The sequence below is a fragment of the Protopterus annectens genome, chromosome 4.part0 (assembly GCF_019279795.1).
Source record: "Protopterus annectens isolate FY-2018-M chromosome 4.part0, PAN1.0, whole genome shotgun sequence".
NCBI classification, from domain to species: Eukaryota; Metazoa; Chordata; order Ceratodontiformes; family Protopteridae; genus Protopterus; species Protopterus annectens.
In genome coordinates, this window is record NC_056733.1 from 514,260,546 (window position 1) to 514,288,511 (window position 27,966).

The 27,966-nt window shown below is 42.9% G+C and overlaps 1 protein-coding gene across 6 annotated transcripts in view; it reads left to right on the forward strand.

The window, feature by feature from the left end:
• Nucleotides 1–27,966, forward strand: part of AP1B1 (adaptor related protein complex 1 subunit beta 1) — a 1,110,789-nt gene that overhangs the window by 173,207 nt on the left and 909,616 nt on the right. For all 6 annotated transcript variants that reach the window (XM_044068431.1, XM_044068429.1, XM_044068433.1 and 3 more), the window contains 3 exons: nt 95–340; nt 2,381–2,571; nt 4,619–4,840. In XM_044068431.1, coding sequence (XP_043924366.1) covers nt 95–340; nt 2,381–2,571; nt 4,619–4,840 — 659 coding nt within the window. The remainder of the gene's footprint in view (nt 1–94; nt 341–2,380; nt 2,572–4,618; nt 4,841–27,966) is intronic.

Here is a 27,966-nt window from a genome sequence, read left to right on the forward strand (position 1 = left end):
TTAATTTATTGCTAACAGAGTAGCTTTTCTTTGAGTTTTACATTGTTCTTCATAGCAATATGACTGCCTTGAATGTGTGCATTCTTCATTTTAGGATTGTGAAGATGCCAACCCACTTATTCGTGCCCTGGCTGTCCGAACTATGGGCTGCATACGGGTGGATAAAATCACGGAGTACCTTTGTGAACCTCTTCGCAAGTGTCTGAAGGATGAAGATCCATATGTTAGGAAGACAGCATCTGTCTGTGTAGCTAAACTTCATGACATCAATGCACAGCTGGTGGAAGATCAAGGCTTTCTGGACACACTGAAGGATCTAATTTCTGATACAAATCCCATGGTACGCACATTAAATATTTTGACTTGTATATAATTTAAATGTTGACACATTCTGATTTCCCTTTTTCTTTAATTTTGTATTGTTCTGGAATTCCTTTTTATTTCATTTTTGTGGTGGTTTTTTTCTTAAAATAATGTGGCTCTCTGATATATAACTCATGCATTTAATAGTTTTGTACATTTACCAATATTTCATGTTGGGGGTCGGTCATGGATAATCAGGTTGACTGTCAAAGGACAGAAAGTACAAAGCATGGCTGTAGTGCAATCTCTGTGGAGAGCTGGAGTAACTCCCTCCGTTTTTAAATATCCAAATTAATAATTCATTGCTTTGATGTTCAGATATTGCAAGCTCTGGCTTTTGGGCTATTGGTTAACTGTTTTTTTTTTTTTTTTTGTCCTTCATGTTTTATTTTACACAAGACTTTTTACAAATCACTTCATATTCTGAATACATTTAGATAGGTGAGCACATTATACTTCTGAAACAAAGTTGATAAGATTTTTTTTTCATTGGGGTGCCTTGTACAAGATTAAATCTCTTCTGTTGTCAGATCGTATTTAAATCACTTCTGTGGTCAGATCATATTAGGGAAAAAAAAAGAAACAAAATTCTTATGTGCCAACATTCCAGTTGCATACTGAGCCATGGCATAGAGGGATAACACCCTTACTGTGGCTCAGCTAACCCAGGTTCTGTTAACAGCTTGGGCATCTGAGCGATTGCAGGGGAGCCATGGGTGTGCCCATCTGTGGGTAGGGTGGGGGAGGTAGTGAGCATACCATGACACTGCTTGTGTTTGATCCCTGGTGGAGGCTGTGGATGCATGAAGGAGCATTTTTCTAAGTGAGAATAGAGGAGGGACATTGGCTGGTTTGCCACAGGACAGATGTGCACTGCACATCCCCATTGCACATCTGTCTACTATTTGAAGTGTATAGGTGTGCAAAATGGATTATGGGGAAGTTGGGGCCCAAGTTAAAAATACTCCTGAGCAGCAATATGATATTGCATTGGGATGCCTTGCTGTTGTCACTGGCCTTGAGCATAGATAAGAGTAAGTCCAAGGATGGAAGAGGAGAGCCTGGTGGATGAGAAGAGGCATCTGTGGCAGCCAGTGGTCAGCTCCAGGTGTGGAAAAAAAAAACAGCATCCACTGTTGTAACGCTTTTGATTTTTGTATTTATCTCCCAAATCCACCTTCTTTTTTATGTCTTACTTGTCCACCCATCTTTCTGTTGCCACAACATTGGTATTGTTGTTGGAAAGCTTTTCCTCTCCATATTCCTTAGTTAAGGAACTCTCTTTGGGTTCTTCTGGGAGGCTTTCCAGTTCAATACCACTTATCTGAGAAGAGGTTTGTTTTCTTACCTGTATATTCCTTCCTACATTTTATTGTTTTAGATCAAGCATCTTTATAAAGACTGCTGTAAGCTGAATCCACTGTATCAAGTATTACTTTATGCAGATGTTTGATACCCACATCAGGTTTACCCCTATTTCTTCTTTCTGTTTTACATGCTTCTTAACTTGAAGCTTCCTTTGCTTATGCTGCCAGTCATTCTGTGGACATCAAAATAACTATGACTGTTGTATTAAATTTTCTTTCTGGGTTTCATTTTTCCCATTTTGCTGTATGTTATGGGCTAAACATGGAATTAGTGCTGTGCAAGCTGCTGTTGATCATTGTATGCTATCCATTTGTACTGTCTAAAGTTTTGTATTACATCTTTGATCCCTACAGTACTCTTTTGTGAATTGCTCCTTCTCATAATTTTCTGCTTGTCATTCATTTTGCGAATGTGTCTGTCTAGACTGCTGTGACATTGGAACAGTACTGGCTCACTGAGTTATTATTGTTCAGCGAAAACCATTTATTGAATAAAAAAGGTGGTGTAGTTAGATTCCTTGTTTACTTTGAATTCTGCTGGTACTCAAACATGTGACAAATGTTTGGTTAAAGATGGAATTTTTGTTGAATTTGTTATATTGCTGTAACTGAATATTTCCTTCCTCCCGTTATCTTCTTATTCCTTACAGGTGGTAGCTAATGCTGTCGCAGCACTGTCTGAGATTGCAGAATCGCACCCCAACAGTAACCTATTGGACCTCAATCCTCAGTCTATTAACAAACTGCTTACTGCCCTGAATGAGTGTACTGAGTGGGGTCAGATTTTCATTCTTGACTGTCTGGCCAGCTATATACCCAAAGATGACCGAGAAGCTCAGAGGTAAATCAGAAGCTTTTTCTCCCAAGTTAAAATGTTTATGCACCTGTTTTAAGCTAGCCAAATATGTTACACTCTGGTTACAGCTGCAGAAGTTTTTATGGCTATTGTTGTATTCTTTACAAGCTATACTTGTATCATGCCCTGAACTGGTCTCGCACAGCAGGTTTTGTAAATGTCAGCAGACAGCTAAGACTACACTTTTGTGACAGAAAATTGTTTCCTTGCTTTTTCAGTGAGGTTTTCTGTGTGTGTGTGTCTGTGTGTGTGTCTGTGTACACATACAAATGTGCGTAGAACTAGAAAGAGGTGTTTGCTTTAGTAAGGCTGCAGTTTTTCTGGTAATCTGACAATTTAAGATAATGCCTTCCTTCTTGTAATCATTTGCATCTTAATTTTATTAAATGCATAAATGTTAGGAAGGCTAAAGGATACGGTCAATCTCTGTGTAGAGCCGCAAATTTAAGTAGCGATTTAGAGACTGGAAAAATAGTCACTTGAAAAAAATGAGTTTCCCTCTTCCTGCCAAGTCTGTTTAGGAGCATTGTATCCAGCTGCTGGGTAGTGTTAGTGAATGGCCCATGGTTGGGACTGTGGAACAGTAAAATTTGTTGGTTGATTGGTAGTTGATCACAGTGATGAAATTTGAAAGTAGGCTACTTTTACCAGGAAAGCAAAAAAGAGAAGCAGTGAAGAAAAATGAACATTGTGCTAGTGGCCGGACAGCTGGAAAACAGTTATGGTTTATTATGTAGATTATTGCTGCAGTAACGCAGTGTTTCATCCATGTTTTGTTTGTTTTTTTTTTTTTTTTACTGTTAAAGTGACTGGTTACCTGCATCACTTAGTTGGTCATTTGGCTTCTTGTTCTGTAACAGAACAGGAAACATTTTTGGCTCCTTTCAGCATTTATAATATATTCAGATTAATGACATTTCTTCTGCTGTGTACTGATTATTCTAGGCATTTTTTATGTCTGTTGACATTTCTGAAAAAATATTTATTTATTTTGTTTACTGAGGTGGTACACTGATCACAGTAGACCATTTGCGGGCACTGCTGGGTGCCTGGATTTACCTGCAGATGTTCTTGTAGGAGAAAGACCCCTGTCGAAAGAGTACTATTTTTAGTGACGCCTAATCACATTGAAACATTTGAAGTTTAGTGCGAAAGTAAGAAAATGTTACTAAATTAGACAAAGATGTCTGGGCTTTTGTTAAGCACTGTCACTGCACGCCCACTGCTGTTCTGATAAGAGAAATTTCACAAAGAGTTAGAGCCGTCTTATCAACTTCCTTGTTAAATGGAAAGAAGTACAGAGACTTCAGAGCTTCATAAAAAATACAGACACTGAGAAACCAAGTAAGTTGCTCCCTGAGGGAGTTGATGCCTCTGTACTTTTGCCTGAGTTTTTAATGACCTGGTCAGAGATCCTGCCCAGGGCTTTTCCTCAGTTGTGAGTGTGGTTTGCTTCTGTTAGCCCATGAGATGTTGCCATCTGCTTCCACTGGTTCATCTCAAACCATTGTTATTTTAAGGGAAAGCATATAGTGTTAGTTTCTGAAAAGGCAGAAATAGCGACTTGAACTTTTAGCTGCATTTTTATCAGAAATCATAGATTCTGTTTCTTATTTAGCAGGCTTCTTGTTTGTGATTGATGGATGAGGATGAACCAGTTTTAGGAATCACTAACAAAGGTCGTCTTATAGGTCAACTGATACAGTATTATTGTTACTTTAATTTTGCAGAATTGCATGTTTGCTGCTGTTAAAATACTTGATTGAAGCTAAGAGCTAATAATTGTGTCTTTGACTTTAAACTGAAAATTGAAAAAGACAGGCCAAATTGTATTGTGTATTTAGAGAAGACCTGAGACTACATGGTTAACCTGTGTGGCACCCTTTTGCCCTTAATATAAAATTCTATTGTTTTTTTAATTTGTTACTGTAAGTAACTGTTTATGAATAGTCTCTGAATAGCAATAGTAATGAAGCTTAGTGAAAAATAATTGTAATACTAGAAAGAGTTAAGCACTGCATCTACCTTTCAGCATTTGTGAAAGAGTTACGCCTCGCCTGTCTCATGCCAACTCTGCAGTCGTCCTTTCAGCAGTCAAGGTCCTAATGAAGTTTATGGAAATGCTGTCAAAGGATTTGGATTATTATGGTACACTGCTGAAGAAACTAGCTCCCCCTTTGGTGACACTGTTGTCTTCAGAACCTGAGCTGCAGTATGTAGCACTTCGCAACATCAACCTCATTGTCCAGAAAAGGTAATATTCCACATAACATGCATTTAATTGCTAGTGTCTGTATCCCATACTTGGGATGCTTTAAGATGACTTGCTCTTTAAATTTTCTCTCGTTCTTTGTTGTTTTCGTAATAACCGATAGTTGAACACTATTTTTCACAATACATTCATATTGATAGTGATAAAACATTTGTATTCAATAGCTAGCAGATGTGTAAGGATCATTACTTGCAGTGTCATTCATAGAATTCATGATCATTCCCTGAACGTTTGTGTGACACTCAAAACAGTGAAAAAAATTGCTGAAAGACACTTTCAGTGAATAGGAAATTAAGCCCCCCCCTGCATCCCCAATGTGTGGAGGGGAGACAACGCCACACCCCCCAACTTATATATGCCAACTCCTGGTTGCACAACAGTGGAGAAAGGGCAGCACCTCCCTTTCGCAGAAAGTGGCTTTCAATAATAAAGCTTTCATGCTGCTGTTAATCAGACAAACATCGTTTGGCTCAAGTGCATATTTCCCATTCATAAGCGAGAATTACACTAACTGCAGATGTTCATACATCTACTAAGATTTCCTGTGCTTTGAATGCCCACTCTGCAGGGATGGACTTGCTCCACCATAAAGTGTGTGATATAAAAGGCAAAACAATTTCTGTCTTTTTTTTTTTGGCCATGTTAAGCCATTGAAAGTCAGACTAATTCATCTAAATGACCACCTAAAACTGTTTTTAAGTAGCCAAACGGACTTTTCCTTTAAATTTGTAGATTATTGCTACATTTCTGTTGACTGCTATAGTGATCTTTTTTGATTGATTTTTTTGGGAGCTTTCATAGGCCAATGAATTCCCTTGGGAGAGAGATACCAAGTGTGTATGGCCAACAGTTTTCACCAAATGATTATTACCATCAAGGTTTCCTTCTTTGTAAGAACCATCAAGTGCGTAGCTATGCAAACTATATTTTTGCTTTAGAGGAAAATCCTACTTCATATGACTTGTTATGCTCTAAAATGCCTTTACATAACACCTTTTGGCCATATAACAAGGAGTGTCTGCCCATTCTTCTTGTGGAGAGCGGCCAATTAGTAGAGTAAACTACATTGTAAATGCCACCTTACCCAAAAAATTATTTACAGAAGATTCTGCAGGGAAGCAGTATAAGGACTGGATCAGTCCTTGGCTCTCTTGTTACCTAAGTGTTCCCAGCTGTCATTGCGTCTTTGGAGATAAACAGTGGGACTTCATTATCATAGACCTCACCTTACATGTATCAACTGTTGTTGTACAAGAGTCTGTGGGTCAAAGTTAGGGTTTAGCTTTTTCTTTGTACTGGTGGGACTAAAAATATAATTTTTCCCTCTAGGCCTACTGTCCAGTCCTGGACATTTCCCCTTCCCAGTGCCTGTTTTTTAGCCACAGTTTTGGATTATTGGAGTTTTGCTGAAGAATGAGTGCTGGTATTGCATGTTTATGTCCTTGTGCCACACCACCAGGAGAGCCATTGAGTTCTTGTGCTGCTTCTGCTGTCAGAAACAAATATCCCTTTTCTGAGCAGTTACTGAACTCTTGTCTTTGGAGAAGAGCTGATGGCAAACGATATTACCTACACTGGGATTGAAGAAATAGCAAATCTCGTGCCCAGTAAATTCAGCAAAAATTGTACCCCATCTCCTCTCCGTCTGTCTCACAGGAAAGCAGCTTGCCTCTTGCTGTCACACAAGATCAAGTCCTAAAAGTGCTATCAACAGCTAAAAATACTGCATCGATGGATCCTGACAGTTTACGTGGATGCATCTTAAATGTCATGACTCTCAATCTAGCCACTCCCTGTGCAACACTGTTTGACCTCAGCCTCCATTCAGGTTTTATACCAAGCAAATGGTGAACAGCTGTAGCATAGTATTTCACTCCAGACACTCTTACTGTGCTTACACATTAAAAGGACTGGGATTATTCATCTAATGATAGTAGATGTTAACCTGGTCTACCTGAGCTTGGAAACGCACAAAAGGGGTCAAAGTATTTTTTTTTTTGTATTTGTCTTCTGTACTGTGACTGTACTTCATCAGTTTCCAAAAAAAACCCTGCACTGTCTGCTGCTTCTTTAAGTAGTTAATTGCACTGTATTACATTGTGTCTGATGGTTGTAAGTAGTTTGTGTTGTTTTATTCATTTGGGCTCCAAGCCAGCTATTCTAGATTAAGAAGTTATTTTTCTATATCCTTGTGGCAGAAATGTGCTGATCTAATTTGTGTGAGTTTGGGATTGCTGGTGGAAGGCTTATTGTGCACTTTCCTGATTGGTAGTTGACTTAAAACTTGTTTCACTTTGCTCGTATTTGAGCCTTGTGTTTGTGTGGTACTGCTGTTCACTTAGCAGCAGTTATCAGTGCTCTGTATGGACACAAAAGCCTAGAAGCTCAGTTTTTCCCTAAACGGCTGTCAGTGAAACCCTTCCAAGCTTTTCTTCTGCTCTAGGAGCAACTCAGTTGTGCACTGACCAGTGTTGCTTTATTGATCAACCTTAGCCTACACAAAGTATAGGTCCCTCTTGCAGTCTCGGCGCTACCAGCACAGTCCTGTCAAATTTACCCATTCCCTTTCCTAATCAAACATACAGGAACAGCCTGCTGTCATGGAGGGGTAGTTTCCCATCATCTCTCTGGCCACCCTGTTAGACATGGGCATCTTGAGGCAATGTAGCAGTTGTCTCATGTATTCTAGCAACCACTTACTCCTGAAACAAACAAATACTTTATGTGAGAGATGCAGTTACACTGAAATTGGAGGCAAGACTTTCATATAAGGACAAATCAAATACCAAACAGGTTGTCAGCACAAACATACACTTCCAACACTAAATAAGGACATGACACTAAATAAGGACACGACACACAAACCCACATATGCGGAGGTACTCACTAGTAACTTCCCAAAAGATCAGAGACTTCCCAAATGGAAACCACTTAAGCACATAACAATGCAAAAAACAAACACAGCATATAATAACACACACACACACCAGTGTCTCAATAAATAAGCTTATAAGGTGTAACACCACAAAACCTAATGCATTGGTCATAGGTCTCTCCATTGTGATACACACTGATGTTCCTCTCACCAGGCTGGTTAAGGAACAAGTTATGGTTGACTGCCTGTTAGGTGCCAGGATCTGTCAAATTACTCAAGCACTCAAGTCACTCATTCACAAATACTGGTATGATTCCATCATAGTCCATGTGGCGGTGAATGGCTTGAGACATACCACACTGGGCTATATGAAGAGAGACATGAATGAGGTTTCACATTATTTGTCACAGGCAGGTGTAAGCGGCATTCTACCTTCTCCAAGGATGATGCCACAGTACAAACAAAAAAATGATTGGTTTAGCTTCCGGTGTCAGTTGAAGGGGATCCAGTATCTGTCAATCTGGGAAGAAATGGTTGACAGGCCACACTGCTTTGCCCGAGATGGTCTGCACCTGTCTCCTGTTGGCTTTTGGATACTGCCAAAGGCATTGCCCCTGTTGTGCCTTTTTTAGGCAGTGTCAAAATAACTAACCTCCCTACATAACAAAATCCTCTCTAAATAAACTGAGCACTTCTGCTTAATGCTAGGAGTATAAACAAGAAACTGCATTCCCTGGAAGCACTCCTCACTTTGGAAGATGCTGACATCTGTGCAGTCATGAAGACATAGTTCAAAAGTGTAGAAAGCACCTCGGCCATGTAGGGCTACAATGCTGTCCATACCTTCAGATGATAAATTGAGCATGAAAGAACCAAAGGAGGATGTGCATCTATTTTCATTAAGGATAAGTACACCTCAAGACTGGTCAAGTAGTATGACTCTCTTGAGCTACTGCATGTCAAATTAACTATAGGCAAATCCCAGTCTACATCATAGCTAGCTATAGGTCCCCCACCATGAAACAGGAAAAGCATACTGCATACCCGGACTTACAGAGTCCTTTGCCATACAACCCAGTACCCTACTTCTGGGTGATTTTAATCATCCTACCACTGACTGGGAAACATACATGACCACAGACATGAGAGGTTATTGGACTTTGTCAATGCAAATGCTCTGGAATAGCTAGTCAGCATACCCACAAGAGGCTCAGATGTCCTGGATGTAGTATTTACTAACACGGAAGAGCATTGCACCCCCCCCCCTCTTAATGTCCTCCCTGGTAAGATTGGGCCATAAATCAGTCTCGTTCGATGTAATTATAAGACTAGATACCCCATCAAGCTCAAAAACGCGTAAGAAATTTTCAAAGACAAACTACCTCCTACTAAGTGATGATATAAGAAGTTTCAAAGCCCCCTCGAATGTAGATAACATGGCCTCCTATGCAAAGGTGTACACCAATGCCCTGTATACCACTTAAGCAGCTGCATAAAATTGGCTGTACTTGATTGGATTGAAGCCATGTCTCGATGAAAAAACAAACCACCCTGCTGGACACCTAGTATAAACAAGGCTATACAACAAGGGAAAGAAACTAATGTCCAGGAACAAGAGGGAACTGGCTCAGCGGAGGAAGACGCCCCTCTCTAGCTTAAACAAATTTGAGATCTTGTCAAGTCCTCCAAAGCTAATTACAAAGCAAAAATAGGCTACGTAGCCAAGGATAATCACAAGGGTCTACTTGATCTACAAAAAGTCAAAATGTGGAACGCTGACATGAGCGTAAATGCAGACATTCAATGTTTATTTTTTTGGATCACACTACAGTGAGGATCGGAATATTTGCCCTTTCCTCATTGTAATGTGATCTTGGAGTTGGAATATATATTTAGTGGGGGGGGGGGCACAGCCTCCCAAAATAGCTATTTCGAATTTCTGCATTTACGCTCATGTGAGCATTCGACGTCTTGATTTTCCGTCTATATAATATAGACCCTAATCACACGACTTTCTTTAATTATGTCCGAAATTTAAAAGGGAATACCCAGCTATGTGCTGAACTGGTTGAGGATGGCACCACCCATACTCAACTGGAGGTAATAGCCAGCATGGTAGCTGACGGATTTGGAGCAGATTTCATCTTCCTGTCCCTTGCAGTCATACCCCAAAGTATACTGCCACCATTCCTCAGAGTAAGTCATCTCGGCACTCTCCAAGGCCAAAAACACTGCATCAGTGAGACCAGACAACGTGACCTAGCAGACCCACTTGGATTCCAGTTTAACTACAGCCTGTGAAGTGGCTATGTTTCAGAGGAATGGAGGACCGCAAAAGCAATCCCTCTGGACAAAGGGGGACCATCAACTGATCCTGGAAATTATAGGCCCATAAGCTTGACTAGCCTCATCTGCAAGGCCATAGAATTATTATGGACAACATGGACATAGGTAATCTGCAAACTGCGGACCCATGCCAGTTCAGATTTGTTAAAGGTAGATCATGCCTGTTAAACATGGTTGACCTTTGAGAAAGTCACCAAGGCCCTGGACGAGGGAAAGACTGTGCATATCACCTATCTTGACCTAAACAAGGCATTTGACACAATCCCCCACCAGGTATTATAGAGAAACTCTCCCAGTTGGGAATTAACCCCTAAATTACCAGACGGGTAGCCAACTGGCTCACCAATGGGACACATACTGTCAGTGGGTGACTTCCTCTAGCAAAAGACTATTCACCAGTGGCATACTGCTGTGTTCGCTGCTGTGCCCCTTACTGTTTGGAATTTATTTCTCAGATGTCCAGGCAAACTTGGACAGCCTGTGGCTGACCAAGTTCACTGACAATTGCAAATTGGTTGCAATCATGGAGTCCCTCAACTATGTTAATATACTGCAGACAGGGTTAATGCAGACAAATGATGGGTGCCAAAGCCACAGATTAAACCTAATGCAAAACCATGCATTATTATTCCTTTACGGGGGTGCTGTCTAGAATGTAATTAGCAGGGATGTCAGCTTTCCCAAAATGTAGACCCAGTGGTACGTGATCTGAGTACTCGGGTTGATAGCAGTCTGAACTTTTGACCGCCATGTATCCACAGTAGTAAGGAAACCATTCTATGTGGCACACCTTATAGGTAAAGGCATAACATCTAGATCTAAGGATGTTATAATTCCATTATACTCAGACCTCATCAGACCAATAATTGAGTACAGTGCCCCTTTTGCATGTACCTCACCAGGCACCTACAGCAATTGCAGAGACCACAGAGGTTTCTCACAAAGAAATTACAAGGTACACAAAACAAGTTTTATGCTGAAAGACTGAAAGCCTTGTCACTGTTTTCAGTCTTCTACAGGTTGCTAAGGGGTGACCTGTGCCTGGCTTAAAAAGCAGTCTCTGATCTGGCCCTGAGGGAAATGCTACACATTTGTAAATCAAACTGTAGGAGGGTCACTCAGCCCAGGGATGTTAACTTAGCCTCTGACTCCAGAAGGCTGCCTGTTCTCTGAAAAAAAGCTTCCAGTTTACGTGAAAGAGCACCTCCTTGACCCTCTTCAAATGCAACCTAGATCAATGGATGAGTGACCACATATTCGCTACTGGGGTGGTGCCCATGTCCTATCTAAACAGAGGAAGTCTGCCATTAACTACCATAGACCCTTACCTCTGCAAACATCACTCACCTAACACCTGACAATTGGGAAAACGTGGGATAAATATGGCCAGACTTGTAAGGGCTCTAGGGCTGTTAACCTAGTAACCTTCTATGAACCTAAGGGAGGACCTTCCACAGACACATAAGTCTGACGAGCCTCATACTCAAAGCCATAGAAGGATCTGTTATAGAACTAATCCACAAGTTCATAAGGAACCTCAAAACACTGGACCAGTCTCGATTTTGATTTTTCAAAGGCAGGTCATGCTTACTTAACCTGGTGGAATTTATTTTTGAAAAGGTTACCAAAGCAATGGATGAAGATAAAATGGTATACCTTGACTTGGCCAAAGGTGCTGACAAAATCTTGCACTCGGTTAAAGTAGAAAAGTTAAATAAACTGGGAATAAACCCTACATCACCTGATGGAATGCCAGCTTGTCTCATAGATAGGATGCAGGAGATCACAATAGGGGAATCCACCTCCAGAAAGAGGCCAGTCACCAGTGGAGTCCTCCAAGTTTTGATGCTGAGACCTCTTGTGTTTCGCATCTACTTTTCTGAAGTAAGAGTCAGTACCAACGGACTTTGATTAAATTTAAAGATGACTGCAAGCTAGGAGCATTCATTGCATCTCCAAATGACTTTGCTATCCTGCAGAAAGGATTGTCCCAAATAAGTAACTGATGCCAGAGTCATGGACTGAAACTAAATGTGAAAAAATGCATTATTGTATCCCTTGGGAAGTCTGCCACAGGGAATTACCACATTAACAGCATGGCTGTAAAAACGGTCCTAATTGTTTGGGATTTGGGAACATATGTGAACAGTGATCTGACTTTCGACTGACACGTGTCCACTCTTTTAAGCATGTACTATATTGAGCAGCTCATAAACAGAGGGATTGCATCTAGATCTATAGATGTCATTGTCTGTCTTTACTCAGGCCGCATTAGGTCAAACATATTGTATAATGCCACCTTTGGCATGTATCTGTTCAAACACGTGCAACAACTGAAACACCCACAGCGATACTTTACTAAAGGGATACAAGATCTAATCAATATATTCTATATGGGCAGACTCAAAGCCCTGTCACTATATTTTGTGCCCTGCAGACTGCTAAGAGGTGACATTTGTCTGGCATGGGCATCCTCCGACCTAATACTGATGGATCTACTGCACATCAGCAAATCAGATGGCATCAAACCTACTATGACCAAGGATCTAAACCTCTTCAACATCAGCAGGAAAGTTTGGCAAAACAGGTATGTCTTGCAGAGGATACTATTGCTCTGGAACAGAGCCCCATTCACATAAAACAGTAATTATCCCTGTCCATGTTCTAGAACAGCTTAGACTTACAGAAGGGTAATAGAAAATGTGCCCCAGGACTGCCCCCTATACTGCATGGACGGAGGCAGCTCCTAAATGCTTTATCCCATGCATGAGTCTCTTCAAATTATCTATGGTATGATCTCTGTTGTTCTCCTAGTGGTAATGTATAGTTATCAACCATGAGATGGGCAAGACCAGTCTAACCAAACTGGATGGGTTATTTCAAGCATCAAAAGGGAAATGTTCTAGGCTACAAATGGCCTACAAGGGCAGCTAATGTAGTACTTGCATGAACCCATGAATTCTATAAGAGTTTTTGTATTCCATGCATTTGTATTTCTCATCAAAATACAACACAGATGAGGATGAATCCTTGTGTGTGTTCAAGATGTTCTTTGTGTTTCACTGTTGCAGTCATTACATTTGTGTAATCTGCTGGCAGGTTGTCCTCAATTGGCCTGAATATCAAAGTCTTGGGTCCTGCGTAGGTTGCTGTCTCTTCTTGCATGACGTCAGGTCGTCAGGGATATAAAGCAGGCAGCTGACGCCATTTTCTTTAGTCTTTCTTGCCGTGCAGTGCCCAAAGCAGAACCAGTTCGCAAGTGCCGGTCGGCCAACTCTTGAAATTTTCGAATTCGAGCTTGAGAACCGAAGTCTTCAATTAAAGCTAAGTACCCCATTAGGGAAACTTTTTCTTTCGCCATACCGATGTCAGTAAAAGTTTAATAATTGCATTACTTGTGGGAAGCAAATACCTTATAAGGATTTTCATTTGTACTGTATTCCTTGACTAGGCCCAGACCATAACGTGCCTTGCTGTCGGTTTTGCACTAGATTTAACCAACGCACTATTAAGCGTCGGTATATCTTTGCTTCAAAATATTTTGGAAACAGATTTAACTACCTTGAAATGTCATAGCAATCAGACTACCGGAGACCACAAAAAACGCAAAGAAAAGGACAGAGACAGACTGTCGAGGTCCAAAACCGACGACGAAGCTTCTGCTAAGCCAGTCGCCGGTACTCGAGGTGCTTTCGCAGCCCCCGATACCTGCTACTTTCGAGTCGCAGGCCTCTACCGAGACCCATATGGAGTCCGGCACGCTGTGAGATTCTGAAAGTAATGTACCTGCGGATGTCTCTCCCTTGGATGGGTCCGGAGCCGCTGAGCAGGCACTGGCTTCTGAGAGTGTCTTCAGGCCTCAGCATTTCTATATAAAACCAACGCCAGCTTCAAAAACAGACAAAGGCAACTTCTAAGGCTAAAAAACAGACGCATGAGCCACGTGCTCTGGCCTCTATGCCCAAAAAGCAGATGATCAAAATGGCTGAAGACCTAATTACCTTGATCAGGGGTTCCCCCCCCCCCTCACCCCCGAAAAGAGGCCTAGGCAAGACACTGATTGTGAATCTTCAGATCAGGTTTCTGTATCTTCTGATCAGGGATTTTCTATACCACCCTATGACGATTCAGATGCAGAGGAATCCATCCCATCTGCATCTCCTCCTGAAGATTATTCCTTTGGAGAAACCTTGCATACTTTGAGGGAACATTTTCATTGGGCGAGTCAAGATTTCTCAGAATCAAAAAGGAGGCTTAACGATTTCCTTCTCCCTCAGCATAGGCCTTTAGCCATACCTCCTGTATTAGACATTGTTGATGATGTGTTTTTGGAATCAAGCATGACTCCAGATTCCGTACCTCCGGCTCCTGGCAAGCCAGACAGATATTACAGGGTTCCTGACTCGCACAAATTTTTATTTGAAAATCCTGCTGCTGACCCTGAAACTATATCACAGGGTCCCAAAGGTGTAAAGGCCTCAACAGCTAAGAATCCTACCCCCTCTGAGAGAGATTACAGGGTGCTGGATAGATGGGGAAAGAAGGTTTATACGTCTGCAACCTTGGTAATTAGGGCCTTAAACTGCCAGTTTCATAGGCTTAAATATCAACAGCATGTTATGGGATTATTGAAACAGAAAATGATGTTGATTTCTGAATATTTGGAAAATAAAGAATTACAGGAATTATTGCATGCAGCAGAACAACTTGGAAAGCATACTTTGCAGTGTGGTTTTGATTCCTTAGAGGCCTCCTGCAGGGCCGCAGTTACTGGATCTGTGATTAGAAGGCATGCCTGGTTAAAGGAGCAAAATTTGTCTGATCATGTTAAAGCTAAATTGTTGGATGCACCTTTACAGCATGATACTCTGTTTGGTAATAAGGCAGAAGAGGTTTTAATGAAAATGGAAGACAAAGCTAAGTCTATGCAAAGTGTAAAAGACTTTTTACAAGTGCAGCCACCAAGAGTAGTAGACACTGGCCTACAAAAAAATTGGTCCTTTCCTGTGTCTGACAGAGCTTCACGGGGCAAATCCAGGCACTCAAAGGGCTCCAGATACCAATCACAGGATTCTTACAGGTCAAAGCAATGGGGTGCCTCTACCTCAAAATCTGGAGGAAATAAAGCGCAACCCTACAGTAAACAGTCTAATGACTTCCCTCTGCCATCACCAAGCACTTATCTTTTGCCAGCCCCCTTAGGGGGAAAACTAGCACTTCATGCTCAAAATTGGCAGTTAACCCAGGACAAGTGGGTATTAAACATAGTATCCCAGGGATACAGATTTCATTTCCATACTCTGCCAATTCCAAATGGTTGGCCAGATCTGCCACAAAATCAATGGGCAGAGGCACAGAAACAAGTTACAACCCTCATGGATATGGGGGCTATTCAGCCAGTGCCAGAACAGGAAAAAGGGCAAGGGTTTTACTCAAGACTGTTCTTGGTACCCAGAAAAGACAAGACCTGGCGCCCAATACTGGATTTATCAATTTTGAACACATTCTTGGAAATACCAAAATTCAAAATGCTAACTTTGCAGCAGCTTCTGCCCATGCTGGGCAAGAACGCTTGGCTAGTGACTCTAGACTTAAGGCATACCTGCATATCCCAATAAGGGAATCGTGCAGAAGATACCTCCGCTTCAAGGTGGCTTTATGCATTACCAATTCTCTGCACTGCCCTTTGACTTGTCTACTGTACCCAGGGTCTTTACAAAAGTGCCTGGCACCAGTAATTGCATTTTGCAAAGTATTATACAAATCTATCCTTACTTGGACGACTGTCTCATTCAAGCAGAAAACAAGGACATTCTTCTTCAACATCTGGCATTTGTGAAAAGGCTTCTAACATGCCTAGGGTACACAATAAATGAAAAGAAATCACAACTGGCACCCTCTCAAAAGATAACATTCCTGTGCAGGCTTTAATACAACTGCCCAGGTGGCTTACCTTATGCCAGACAAAGGCAACTGACTATTTTTGCTGCCATCAGTTTGAAGTAATCTGCAAGACAAATTCTGAAGGCCTTGGGGTTCATGGCATACTGCATTCTACTGATTCCATATGCAAGACTGCATATGAGGAAACTACGGTGGTACCTAAAAAGTCTATGGAGTCAACATTGTCACAGTCTGGAAACGATTCCTCTTATTCCCTGCCTACAACAGGAGTTTCTTTGGTGGGCAGAGACATGTCACCAGAACATGGGACGGTCTTTCACTCTACTCCCTGCCAACCAAACCCTAACTGCAGACGCATCAGACTATGCTTGGGGGGGGGCCACCTGGCGGGGAGATGCATTCAGGGTATATGGAACCCAAAACAAATGCATCTGCTTATCAACCAGAAAGAGATGTTAGCTGTTTAGAATGCTCTGACAGCCTTCAAGGACTTACTTCATCCAGGACAACTACTGATAAAGGTGGACAACACCACAGTTATGTGGTACATAAACAAGCAGGGGGGCACACACTCCTACCACCTTTGCAGACTAGCGATGGCATTGTGGGACACAGCCTTGACTTACCAAGTACATCTTCAAGCTCAATTCCTGCCAGGAAAACAAAATACTCTGGCAGACGACCTAAGCAGAGACCTTAGTTACCCTCACGAGTGGAAACTGGATCCACATGTCTTCAGCATGATAACAAAGAAATGGGGGAGCCCGGACATAGATCTATTTGCCTCTCCCCAGAATTATCAACTTGACAAATTCTGCACAAGGACTTATCACAGACAAGCATGGAAAGTGGATGCCCTATCCTTCAGTTGGAAACACCTATCAGTCTACGCCTTTCCTCCTCTGCCTCTTCTTCCCAAAGTCCTACTAAAGGTCAGACAAGAAAAAACAAAAATTATTCTAATTGCCCTGGACTGGCCTCGACGACACTAGTACCCAATACTAAGGAATGTGTCCTAACTCCCTCCTTGGTATTTGCCTCAAATACCTCATTTACTGTCTCAGCAAAACAATCAAATCCTGCACAATCAGCTCCAAACTGTGAACCTGGCAGCATGGCTGATCATGTAGTTATTCAAACAACACCTCTCAGTAAATCTGTGATGGATGTCATTTTGGAAGCCAGAAGGCCTAGTACTAGAAAATGTTACGCTGATAAATGGAAGAGAGTCTGTGCTTGGAACCAAGCACAAGGAATTGACACAGCAAAGCTAAGTATTCCTCAGATTTTGCAATACTTGACTGAGATGCTTGACAAGGGCCTATCTTTTTCATCAATAAAAATCCATGCCCCTGTCATCTCTGCTCATTACAACACAGAGCCACCAATCTTTTCTCATTGTTTGCTAAAACAGTATCTTAGAGGGGCCAAAAATTTAAGCCCTCCCAGAAGATCACCAATTCCTGCATGGGACCTCAATTTTGTGTTGGAAACACTCACTCTGCCTCCATTTGAACCAGCTGCTACTGCAGATATAAAATGTGTATCCTGGAAAACAGCTTTTCTTCTGGTAATCACTTCAGCAAGAAGAGTTTCAGAGCTGCAGGCCCTCATGGCTGTGGAGCCTTTTATTATATTTTACCTAGACAGGGTGTCCCTCAGGACCAATCCTTCATTTATGCCTAAGGTGGTATCCAGTGTGGCTCTTAACCAAACTATTCACCTGCCAACTTTTTACCCAAATCCGCAGAACAAGGGGGAGCGGATTCTGCATTCCTTGGATGTGCACAGACAACTAAGATTCTACTTAAACAGGACCAAATATCTAAGACAAAACTGAGCAGCTACTGGTGGCATTTGCTGCAGGATCAGAGGGAAAGGCTATTTCAAAGCAGGCTATTTCAAAGTGGATAAGCCACTGCATTTGTTTCTGCTACTTGCATCATGGTAAACTGGCACCCAAGGGCATTAGGTCACATTCCACCAGGGCTGCATCTACATCAGCAGCTTTTCTCAGAGGGGTACCAACCAAAGACATTCTAGAAGCTGCTACTTGGAGTTCTGTGCATACTTTTGCAAAGCATTATCATTTGCCTCTCTTCTCCAAGTCCAGGGCAGGCTTTGCCACTGCAGTTCTGCAGGACCTTATAGCCGCTCCTAATGCTATTTAGTTCCATCCATAGCTTTGGGATTCTACCCAAATGTAATGACTGCAACAGTGAAACACAAAAAACATAGTACAGTTGTGCACACTTACCATAAATATAGATGTTCAAGTGTATTCACTGTTGCAGTCCAGGTTACCCGCCCACCATCCCCCTTTATTCTGGAGATTCTCTTTCCTTCACTATATTCTACAGCCTTTGTGGTGTATTTGCTTTTAGATGAAGGTAAAGTTTATGTTACAATTGCATGTATATGTAGCTATATATATTTTTTTATATATATTTTTGCTCCCCATTTGGGGGGCACCTGACATCTGAGGCAAGATAACTAAAAATGGCATTGGCTGCCTGTTTTATACCCCTGATGACCTGACATCATGGAAGAAGAGACAGCAACCGACGCAGGACCCAAGACTTTGATATTCAGGCCGACTGAGGGCAACCTGCCAGCAGATTACCCAAATGTAATGACTGCAACAGTGAATACATTCGAACATCTACATTTATGGTAAGTGTACACAACTGTACTTTCTCCTTCCTCTCCTTTGGGGATACTCTGAATTTAATGAGGGATCATTTTGAAAGTTTGGAACTAAAGAACTTTCAGACTTTTTCAAAAAATATCTTGTTTTTTGGTACTGGGAAACCCAAACCTACATCCATTCGTCCAGTACTTCTGGTGTTCAGGGATGGCTTTGAAAATGTCTTTGAGTTGGATTCACTGCCACTGGCAACTAGGAGTCCAGACAAATTTGTAAAAAGAGGAGGACAGATTTAAATACTGCTATAATAGCCCAGTAACAGACAGCAAAGTAAAATTGCTAGATGCAAAAAGAAGGTGCCAGTAAATATTATGTTGCCCAGTAATAAACTGAGATGCTTGACCCCCACCCCCCACCGTACTACTAATGAACAAAGGCAGGATGTTCTTCGTGTTTCACTGTTGCAGTCATTACATTTGGGTTATCTGCCAGTAGGTAGCTCTCAGCTGGCCCGAATATTAGTCTTGGATTCTTGCATTGGATGCTGTCCCTTCTTCCATGACGTCAGGCGTATAAAACATGCAGCCAACGCCATTACATCAGTCTTTCTTGCTGTGCGGTGCCCGAAGCAAAAGCAGTTCGCAAGTGCCGGTCAGCCGACTCCTGAAATTTTCGTTTTCGAGTTTCAGAACCGAAGTCTTGAAAAAAGTTAAGTACCCCACTGGGGATCCTTTTATCTTGCTCTTAAACCGATGTCAGTAAAAGTTAACAATTGTATTACCTGTGGAAAGCAAATACCTCATAAAGATTTTCATTTGTACTGCATTACTTGCTTAGGCCTAGACCACAACGTCCCTCGCTGTCAGTTTTGTGCCTTATTCAACCCCTGAATTATTCGTCGTCAGGCTACTTTTGCAGCAAATTATTTTGGTACTATGTTTAACTATCCAGAAATGGCTTTGGTAAGCCATCAGACTACCGATATTCCGAAAAAATGTAAAGATAAAGACAGACCGCATAGGTCCAAAACTCAGAGGTGTGCACTGTTATTTTTTGATTCACTGTATAGTTTTTCAGATCTCTGCTGAAAGTGTTTTGTCCCACCCATCCTCCCTATGTCTGGATTATTGTTTAAATTTGGTGGCTTTTGCAGTTGCCCGCCCCACTGTAGATTTGATCTGGGACATTCCCCCCAGTCCCATCTCTTTACCACATTCTACCTAATACACTCCTTCTGCAGTTGTTATTAGTCATTTTTAATTTAATTGCATTTCTTAAACTGTGTTTGGTCTAATATTGCTACATACTCAAGTGTGCTAGCTTGCACTGCATTTGAATTGTTTGTACTGTTGTTTTATTTACTTTTCTGTAAAAATAAATAAATAAATAAAATAAAAGAAAGCCTATTTCCTACTTTTCCTGTAACTAGTATAGTCCAGTTACAGATTTGCTGTATCCAGGACTGTATGTAAGCTTCTGAGCCCCCCAAGCCTTTCTGTGTTGAAGGGAAGCCTTCTAGCTTGTCAGTGGGAGTGGTACGCACTAGGTAACCTGTCTACCACATGAGTGGTTCTGGCCCAGAAATTGTAGTTATTGGCCGTCTGGGCAATCTTTTCCATCTCTCTCAACTTTCTGATTCGAAAGCCTGCATTTGCACTTGTTTCTTTCCAGTAACTAGTCTAGTGCAGATACAGATTCTTAGTTTTAGCACTTGAATTTGCTTATTCATGCTCAGCACTTGTTCAGAACTTGTAAGCACTAAATAAGCTACTAATTACTATAGCACTCGACCTTCCTCATTATCTAGAGGAAAGTAGTTTTTGCACTTACTTTTCTCACTTGCTTAGAGAAAAACAGCTCTTGTACTCACTTTTCTCACTTATCTAGAGGAAAATAGTTTTTTATTCGGGCATGTCCAAGGGTCAGCTCCCAGTGTTCTCTCCTGTCTATCTGATGAATCTGGGCATCTTGGGGCAATGTAGAAATTGCCTCATGTACACAGACAACCCTCTCCTCCTACCACCCAACACTACAGCCTGTGAGAGTTGCACTTACCTAGCCAAACTAGAGGTAAAGCTCTCTCCAACCAAGACAGAACTTGACATTCAAGAGGAGAAAGTAAACACTTGCACCACACTACACTTATCACATAGTCTCACTAATCTACACCACCAAAATCCACACATAAACATAAAAACATTTGCGGAGGCTCTCAATAATAATCTGCCCAAGCAACCAGAGACCACCAAAGCAGAAATGCAAGCAACTTCCACCCCCCAACATAACCCAAAAGACACCTAGCCCACATACTCAGTGTGCCACCCAACCACAGCCAATAAGGCAAAACAACGTATCCAACATACTAGTCATAGGTGACTCTATAGTCGGGCACACTGATGTCCCACTCACCAGGCTAAACAAGGAGAAGGTTACTGTCAGCTGCCTGTTGGGTGCCAGGATCCGCCACATAACCCACGCTCTCAGGTCACTCCACAACAAGTACAAATATGACTCTGTTATTGTCTATGTTGGTGTGAACGACCTGAGACGTACCTCTCTGGACTACATGAAAAGAGACATGGAAGAGCTCTCCGATCTTGTAGCCCAGGCAGGTATGACCCTAGCCCTGAGTAGCATTCTGCCATCACCCAGAATGATGCCGCAGTACAGGGACAAAATGATTTGACTTCAACAATTGGCTGAGCTTCTGGTGTCATTCTAGGGGGATCCAGTATCTGTCTGCTTGGGATGACATGGTCGACAGGCCACGATGCTTTGCCAGAGATGACCTGCACCTGTCGCCCCTGGGATTCTGGGTACTGGCTAAGGCTCTTGCTGCCCCTATAGTGCCTTTTTAAGGCAAGGTTCAAATGAAAAATTCACCACCATAGCAGGAACAGGCAAGCAAAAACTGAGGGTAATGCTACTCAATGCTAGAAGTCTAAATCTCAAAATGCACTCACTCGAGGCACTCCTTAAAATGGAGAACATTGATATTTGTGCAGTGACTGAGACCTGGTTCAAGGCTTCAGAGAGCACCCCTGCACTACCAGGCTGTAACTCTTACCACACTTTTCGGCCATGTAACCTGGACCGGAACACCAAAGGCAGAGGTGTGTCCATATTCATTAAAGATATCCACACCTCCAGGCTAGTTGCTCAGCATAATGCATCCTAGGTTATCCAAGTGCAACTAACTCTGGGCAAAACTGAAATCCAAGTTGTAGCTTCCTACAGATCCCCCACCATGCCCCAAGATTCCCACTCCTCTTTTCTTGATGTACTGGAAAATATTAGGGTTCAACCAAATACCCTAATAATGGGCAATTTCATCTACCCCACCATTAACTGGGAAAACTACTTGTGTACCAACTCCTTCACACTACGCTTTCTGGAATTCATAAACTCCAGTGCCCTGGATCAGCTTATCCACACCCCCACCAGGGGCAACAATGTCCTAGACCTAGTCATTTGCAACATGAGTGACCGGTGTTCCACACCTGAAGTCAACTCCTCATTGGTCTGATCCGACCATAAGCTAATCACCCTTAATATCCACATCCCCCCCCCCCATTAAGGAAACCACTGTAAAAAATTTCTCCAAAGCCAACTTCATGCTTCTTAAGACAGAAGTGGTGAACTTCATGCCACCCATGCAGATGGACAATACAGTTACGACTGCTGAATCCTATACAAAAGCACTTACACGAGTGCATGGATCGTGCTATCCCAAACAGAACCAAGACGCTATCCTCCAAAAAAAGGAAGCCAATCTGGTGGTCCCCTGCCATAAACAAACTGTACAACAGAAGGAAGAAATTGTTGCAAAAGAGAGTAAAATCCCATGAGTGGAGGAGCTCCCTGGTCAGCCTCTGTAAGAAGCTGAGGTCCCTTATAAGATCCTCCAATGCTAGCTAGGAAAACAAAATCGCCACTGATTCTAAGGACAACCATAAAGCATTCTATAGCTATGTCAAGAATCTCAATGGCAACACCCAGATCTGCTCTGAGTTACAGCACAACGGCACGTAAATTACAGAACCAACTGATATTGCCATCACCCTGGCAGATAGGTTCACTGCTAACTTTACCCCCCCCACCCCCTAAAGAGCCCATATCTATACAGGAAGAATGCAGAGTCCCTGTAATCACAACTACACAGGTAAAAGCTGCACTTTCTAAAGCCAAAAACACAGCATCCATGGGACTGGACAACAACCCAGACTGCGTTTTACATAAACTTCAGAACGAACTGGCTCCCCACCTAAGTACCATGTTCAATCATAGCCTCACATCAGGCTTTGTGCCCACTGAATGGTGTACAGCAACAGTTATCCCACTCCAGAAAGGGGGAGCCACCACTGATCCCGGGAACTATCACCCTATTAGCCTGACGAGCCTGGTCTGCAAGGCCATGGAACGTATCATCATGGAACTCATAAACAAAGACATTGATAACCTCCAAACTCTGGATCCCACCCGTTTCGGGTTTGTAAAAAGGAGATCATGCCTCCTGAACCTGATCGACTTCTTTGAGGCAGTCACCAAAGCTGTAGATGAGGGTAAGGTGGTTCACACAGCCTATCTTGACCTCGGCAAGGCTTTCAACACCATTCCTCATTGTGGAATTATAGCTAAACTCACTAAACTAGGTATAAATCCCTATGTCACAAGATGGGTTGCCAACTGGCTCACTGACAGAACCCACACTGTAAAAGTTGCAGACTCCAAATCTGACCTAAAACCAGTGACAAGTGGAGTACCACAGGGTTCAGTCCTGGGACTTCTCCTGTTTGATATCTACTTCTCTGAAGTACAGGCTAACACTGAAGGCTTCTGGCTAACGAAGTTCGCAGATGACTGCAAACTAAGAACCATAGTCGAGTCCCCAAATGATGTGGAAATCCTACATAAGGGCCTCGCTGAGACAGATGCCTGGTGTCAGAGCCATGGCCTCAATGTCAATGCCAAAAAGTGCATTGTCACCCCCCTTTGGTAAAACCTGTGTACCCATGAACTACTACATAGACAGCAGTCTACTTAACATCGAATGTGTGATGAGACCTTGGGACCCATGTGGACAGTAGTCTGTCCTTTGATAGTCACATCGCCACAGTAGTCCGGAAGTCCTACGTGGCACACCTCATCATAAAAGGATTCTCATCCAGGAAAAAAGAGGTTATTGTTCCCCTCTACTCGACACTCATTAGACCCATTATAGAGTACAACGCCCCTTTTGGAATGTACCTCACAAGTCATCTGCAGCAGCTGGAAAGGCCACAGAAGTACCTCACAAAGAGAATTACTGGCCTCAAACAGATGCCCTACACTGACCATCTCAAAAAACTCCAGCTTTACTCCATAGCATATCGCTTACTACGAGGTGATCGCTGCCTAACATATAAAGCCATGTCAAACCCAGAGCTGTTGGACATACTACACGTAAAGAAATCATAATCCCTCCGAGCTACACTGCCTAGGGACCTAAACCTTGTCACCACAATAAACAGGATATGCTGGAGGGATAGATTCCTGTCAGAGACTTCCCATACTCTGGAACAGGCTACCCATCTATGTCAAGCAAAGTTCTTCATTAGCACTCCTCAAGAAAAATCTTGATGAGTGAATGGGAAATAGGAAATACACCCCGGGGATCACTTCTGTGTCTGTGCTTGACAGTGGCACAGGAAAATAACTTTCATGAGTGGCGTAAGCCAGGGAACCTTGTTGGCTAGGCTTACGTAGGCCCTTGGGCCGATAGTCTAGTACCTACCTATGAATGATACTTCCGCTAAGCTAGTCGCCAGTTCGCCGGTACTCAGTGAGGCACTTTCTCAGCCCCTGATGCCAGCTACTTCAGAGTCTCGGGCCTCTGCTGAGACCCTTTCAGAGTCCGGTATGCCGCGAGATGCTTTTCCGACTATGGAACCTGCAGATGTCTCTTCTGTGGATGGGTCCGTAGCTGCTGTGCAGCACCGGCTTCTGAGGGTGTATTCAAGCCTACAGACTTGCATTTCAAATCAACGCCATCTTCTTCTTCAAGGCCTAAAACTCGACCCACGCCTAGAAAACTGACGTCCAAACTGCATGGTCAGGCCCTTATGCCTAAAAAACAAATAAGAATGGCTGAAGACCTCATTACTTTAATTGGGGGAAGTCAGCCTTCCCCCTCTAAGAGACCTAGAACTGATTTTCTTTCTGATTCTTCTGATCAGGATTCTGAAATATCTCTTTCTTCTGATTACCAGGATTTGCCCTTATCTACCTATGAGGATTATGATGCAAAGGATTCCATTCCCTCTGCTTCCCCCCAGAAGATTTTTCTTTTGGTGAAACCTTGCACTCTCTTAGGGAGCATTTCCGCTGGGAAAGCCAGGATTACTCTGACTCCAAAAAGAGGCTTCGGGAATTCTTACTCCTCCCTCAACACAGGCCTTTAGCTGTCCCCCCTGTTCTGGACGTTGTAGATGATGCCTTCTTGGAATCTAGTCTGGCCCCAGACTCTTTACCTCCAACTCCCAGAAAACCTGACCGGTATTGCAGAGTACCTGACTCTCACAAGTTTCTCTTCAAGAATCCTACTGCGGATCCAGAGACCATTTCCCAAGGACAAAAAGGCATCAAGGTTACTACTGCTAAAAACCCTCCCCCTCTGATGGAGATTCCAGGGCCTTGGACAGATGGGGTAAGAAGGTATACACTTCTGCTATTTTGGCCATTAGGGCCTTGAACTGCCAGTTTCATATGTTAAATTATCAACAGCATATTATGGGACTACTGAAACAGAAAATGATGATAATTCCTGACTGTGCTAAACATTAAGAATTACAAGATTTAATGCATTCTGCTGAACAAGTTGGTAAACATACTTTGCAATGTGGTTTTGATTCTTTAGAAGCATTTTGCAGGGCTGCTGTCACTGAGTCTGTACTTAGAAGGCATGCCTGGCTTAAGGAGCAAAACTTGCCAGATCATGTTAAAGCTAAATTACTGGATGCTCCCTTAAACCAAGACTGCCTGTTAGGCAACAAAGCAGTAGAAGTCCTTAAATAGATGGAGGAAAAAACTAAATGAATGCAAACTGTTAAAGATTTCCTGCAAGTAAAGCCTCCCACATTTAGTAGGCATTGGCCTACTAAGAATTGGTCCTTTCCAGTCTCTTCCAGGCCTTCTAAGTCCAAACCCAGGAACAGCAGACCACCTAGGCCACAGTCTCAAGGTACACACAGGCCTAAGCAGTGGGGGGGGGGGGGCTCCCACTTACAAAGCTGCAAGTAGTAAGACTCCCCCCTATGGAAAAATGTCACAATGACTTAACCTTAGCCCTTCCAAGCCCTGCTCAACTGCCTGCTCCCTTAGGGGAAAAGATCGCCCTACATGCAAAAAGCTGGAAAATCATTACCCAGGACAAATGGGTTTTAAATGTAGTTTTTCAAGGATACAGGTTTCACTTCTACACCTTATCAACGCCAAACGGTTGGCCAGACCTACCCCCAAATCAGTGGGCAGAGGCTCAACAGCAGGTTCTCTCTCTCCTAATTATTAGGACTATTCACCCTGTCACAGCAGAAGAAAGGGGACAAGGTTTTTACTCAAGACTTTTCCTGGTACCCAGAAAAGACCGATGTCCTTCAAGGATGCATCTGCAGTCCTAACAAATGGGTTGTCCTGGCCTCAGGCAGCCCTTCGGTCGGCCGGATTCCAAAGTCTGGGTCTGGCCTCGGCTGGTGTCGCACTTCACCCGACGTCATAGCTGCAGTTCTTCGGGTATAAAGGCATCAGCCGACGCCATTTTCCTCAGTCTTTCTTGCTGCGTGGCGCCCAAAGCAGAAGCTGTTCGCAAGTGCCTGTCGGTCAGATCCAGAGATTACTACTACCGAAGACTTCTAAAAAGCTAAGTACCCCGTTGGGGACTCTTTCTTGCCTCAGCCGATGTCAGAAAAAGTGAATAACTGTTTAACTTGTGGGAAACAAATACCTCATAAAGACTTCCACTCTTACTGCCTACCTTGTTTAGGCCCAGACCACGATGTAGCAGCTTGTTTAGCCTGTGCTTCCTTCAACCGACGGACGCTTAGACGTCGGTCGGAGTTTGCCGAGGAGTTTTTCGGCTCCGCTTTTGCTTATATCATGCCGTCGGAGACTCCGACTTCGCATTTAGCTAAAAAATGTAAGGAAAAGGACCGACACTCGCGGTGCATGCCTCCTACTACCGAGGCCTCTTCCAGCATGGCTGAATCTGCTACTGAAATTCCTCCTGCTCTTACTGTTTCTCAGGATTTATCAGATACTATTCCCCTAGATGTATCTACTCTTGCACGTGGAGCTGCTAGGCCCCCTGCATCCATGTCAATTAAGGCCTTTGCCAGGGCTAAAGCAGCTAAATCTTCCAAGGCCGTGCCTACTAAAGCCCCCTCTCACAGGCCTAGCTCTAGTACTCAAATGCTTAGTCTAGCAGAGGATCTCATTTCTTTGATCAGGGGATCCCAGTCTCACCCTGAATAGGGCCTCTCAACCCCCTCCAGAGAAGAGGCCTAGAGCAGAACCCCCTGAGCCAGTTTCCACTGATTACTCCTCAGACGAATCAGAAAATACAAGCCCTCCTGAGGGCCCTTATTCTCCATATGAGGACTCTGATGCAGAAGACTCCATTCCTTCTGCCTCTCCTCCTGAGGAATTTTCCTTTAGGGAAACCCTGCATGCTATGAGGGAACAATTTCAATGGCAGGGTCAGGATTTCTCAGACTCTAGGAAAAGGCTTAAAATTTTTTTGCATTTGCCACAGCATAGGCCTTTAGCCATTCCTCCAGTACTTACAGTTGTGGATGATGCATTTAATGATGCTTGTACTGCTCCTGATTCACTCCCTCCGGCCCCTGCTAAGCCCGACAGATACTACAAGTTTCCGGACACACATAATCACTTGTATAAGGCTCCTTTTGCAGATCCTGAAACTGTTTCACAGGGCCCCAAAGCGGTAGCAGCTACCTCTGCCAAAAACCCACTCCCCTCTGAAAGGGAATCTAGGGCCTTGGAGAGATGGGGTAAAAAAGTTTATACTTCTGCAACTCTTTCGGCTAGGGCCTTAAACTGTCAATTCCACATGATTCAGTATCAGGAATTTGTTAGATCAGTTATCTAAAAAGCTGTCCTCACCTGAACCTTTAGACCGAAAGTCTCTTCAGGAAATGGTACATAACATACAGCAGGTCAGTAATCATTCCTTAAAATGCGGCTATGATGCACTGGAGGCCTCCTTTAGATCAGCTATGACTGGTACAGTGATCAGAAGGCATGCATGGTTAAAAGAGCAGTCCTTACCAGACCATGTAAAAT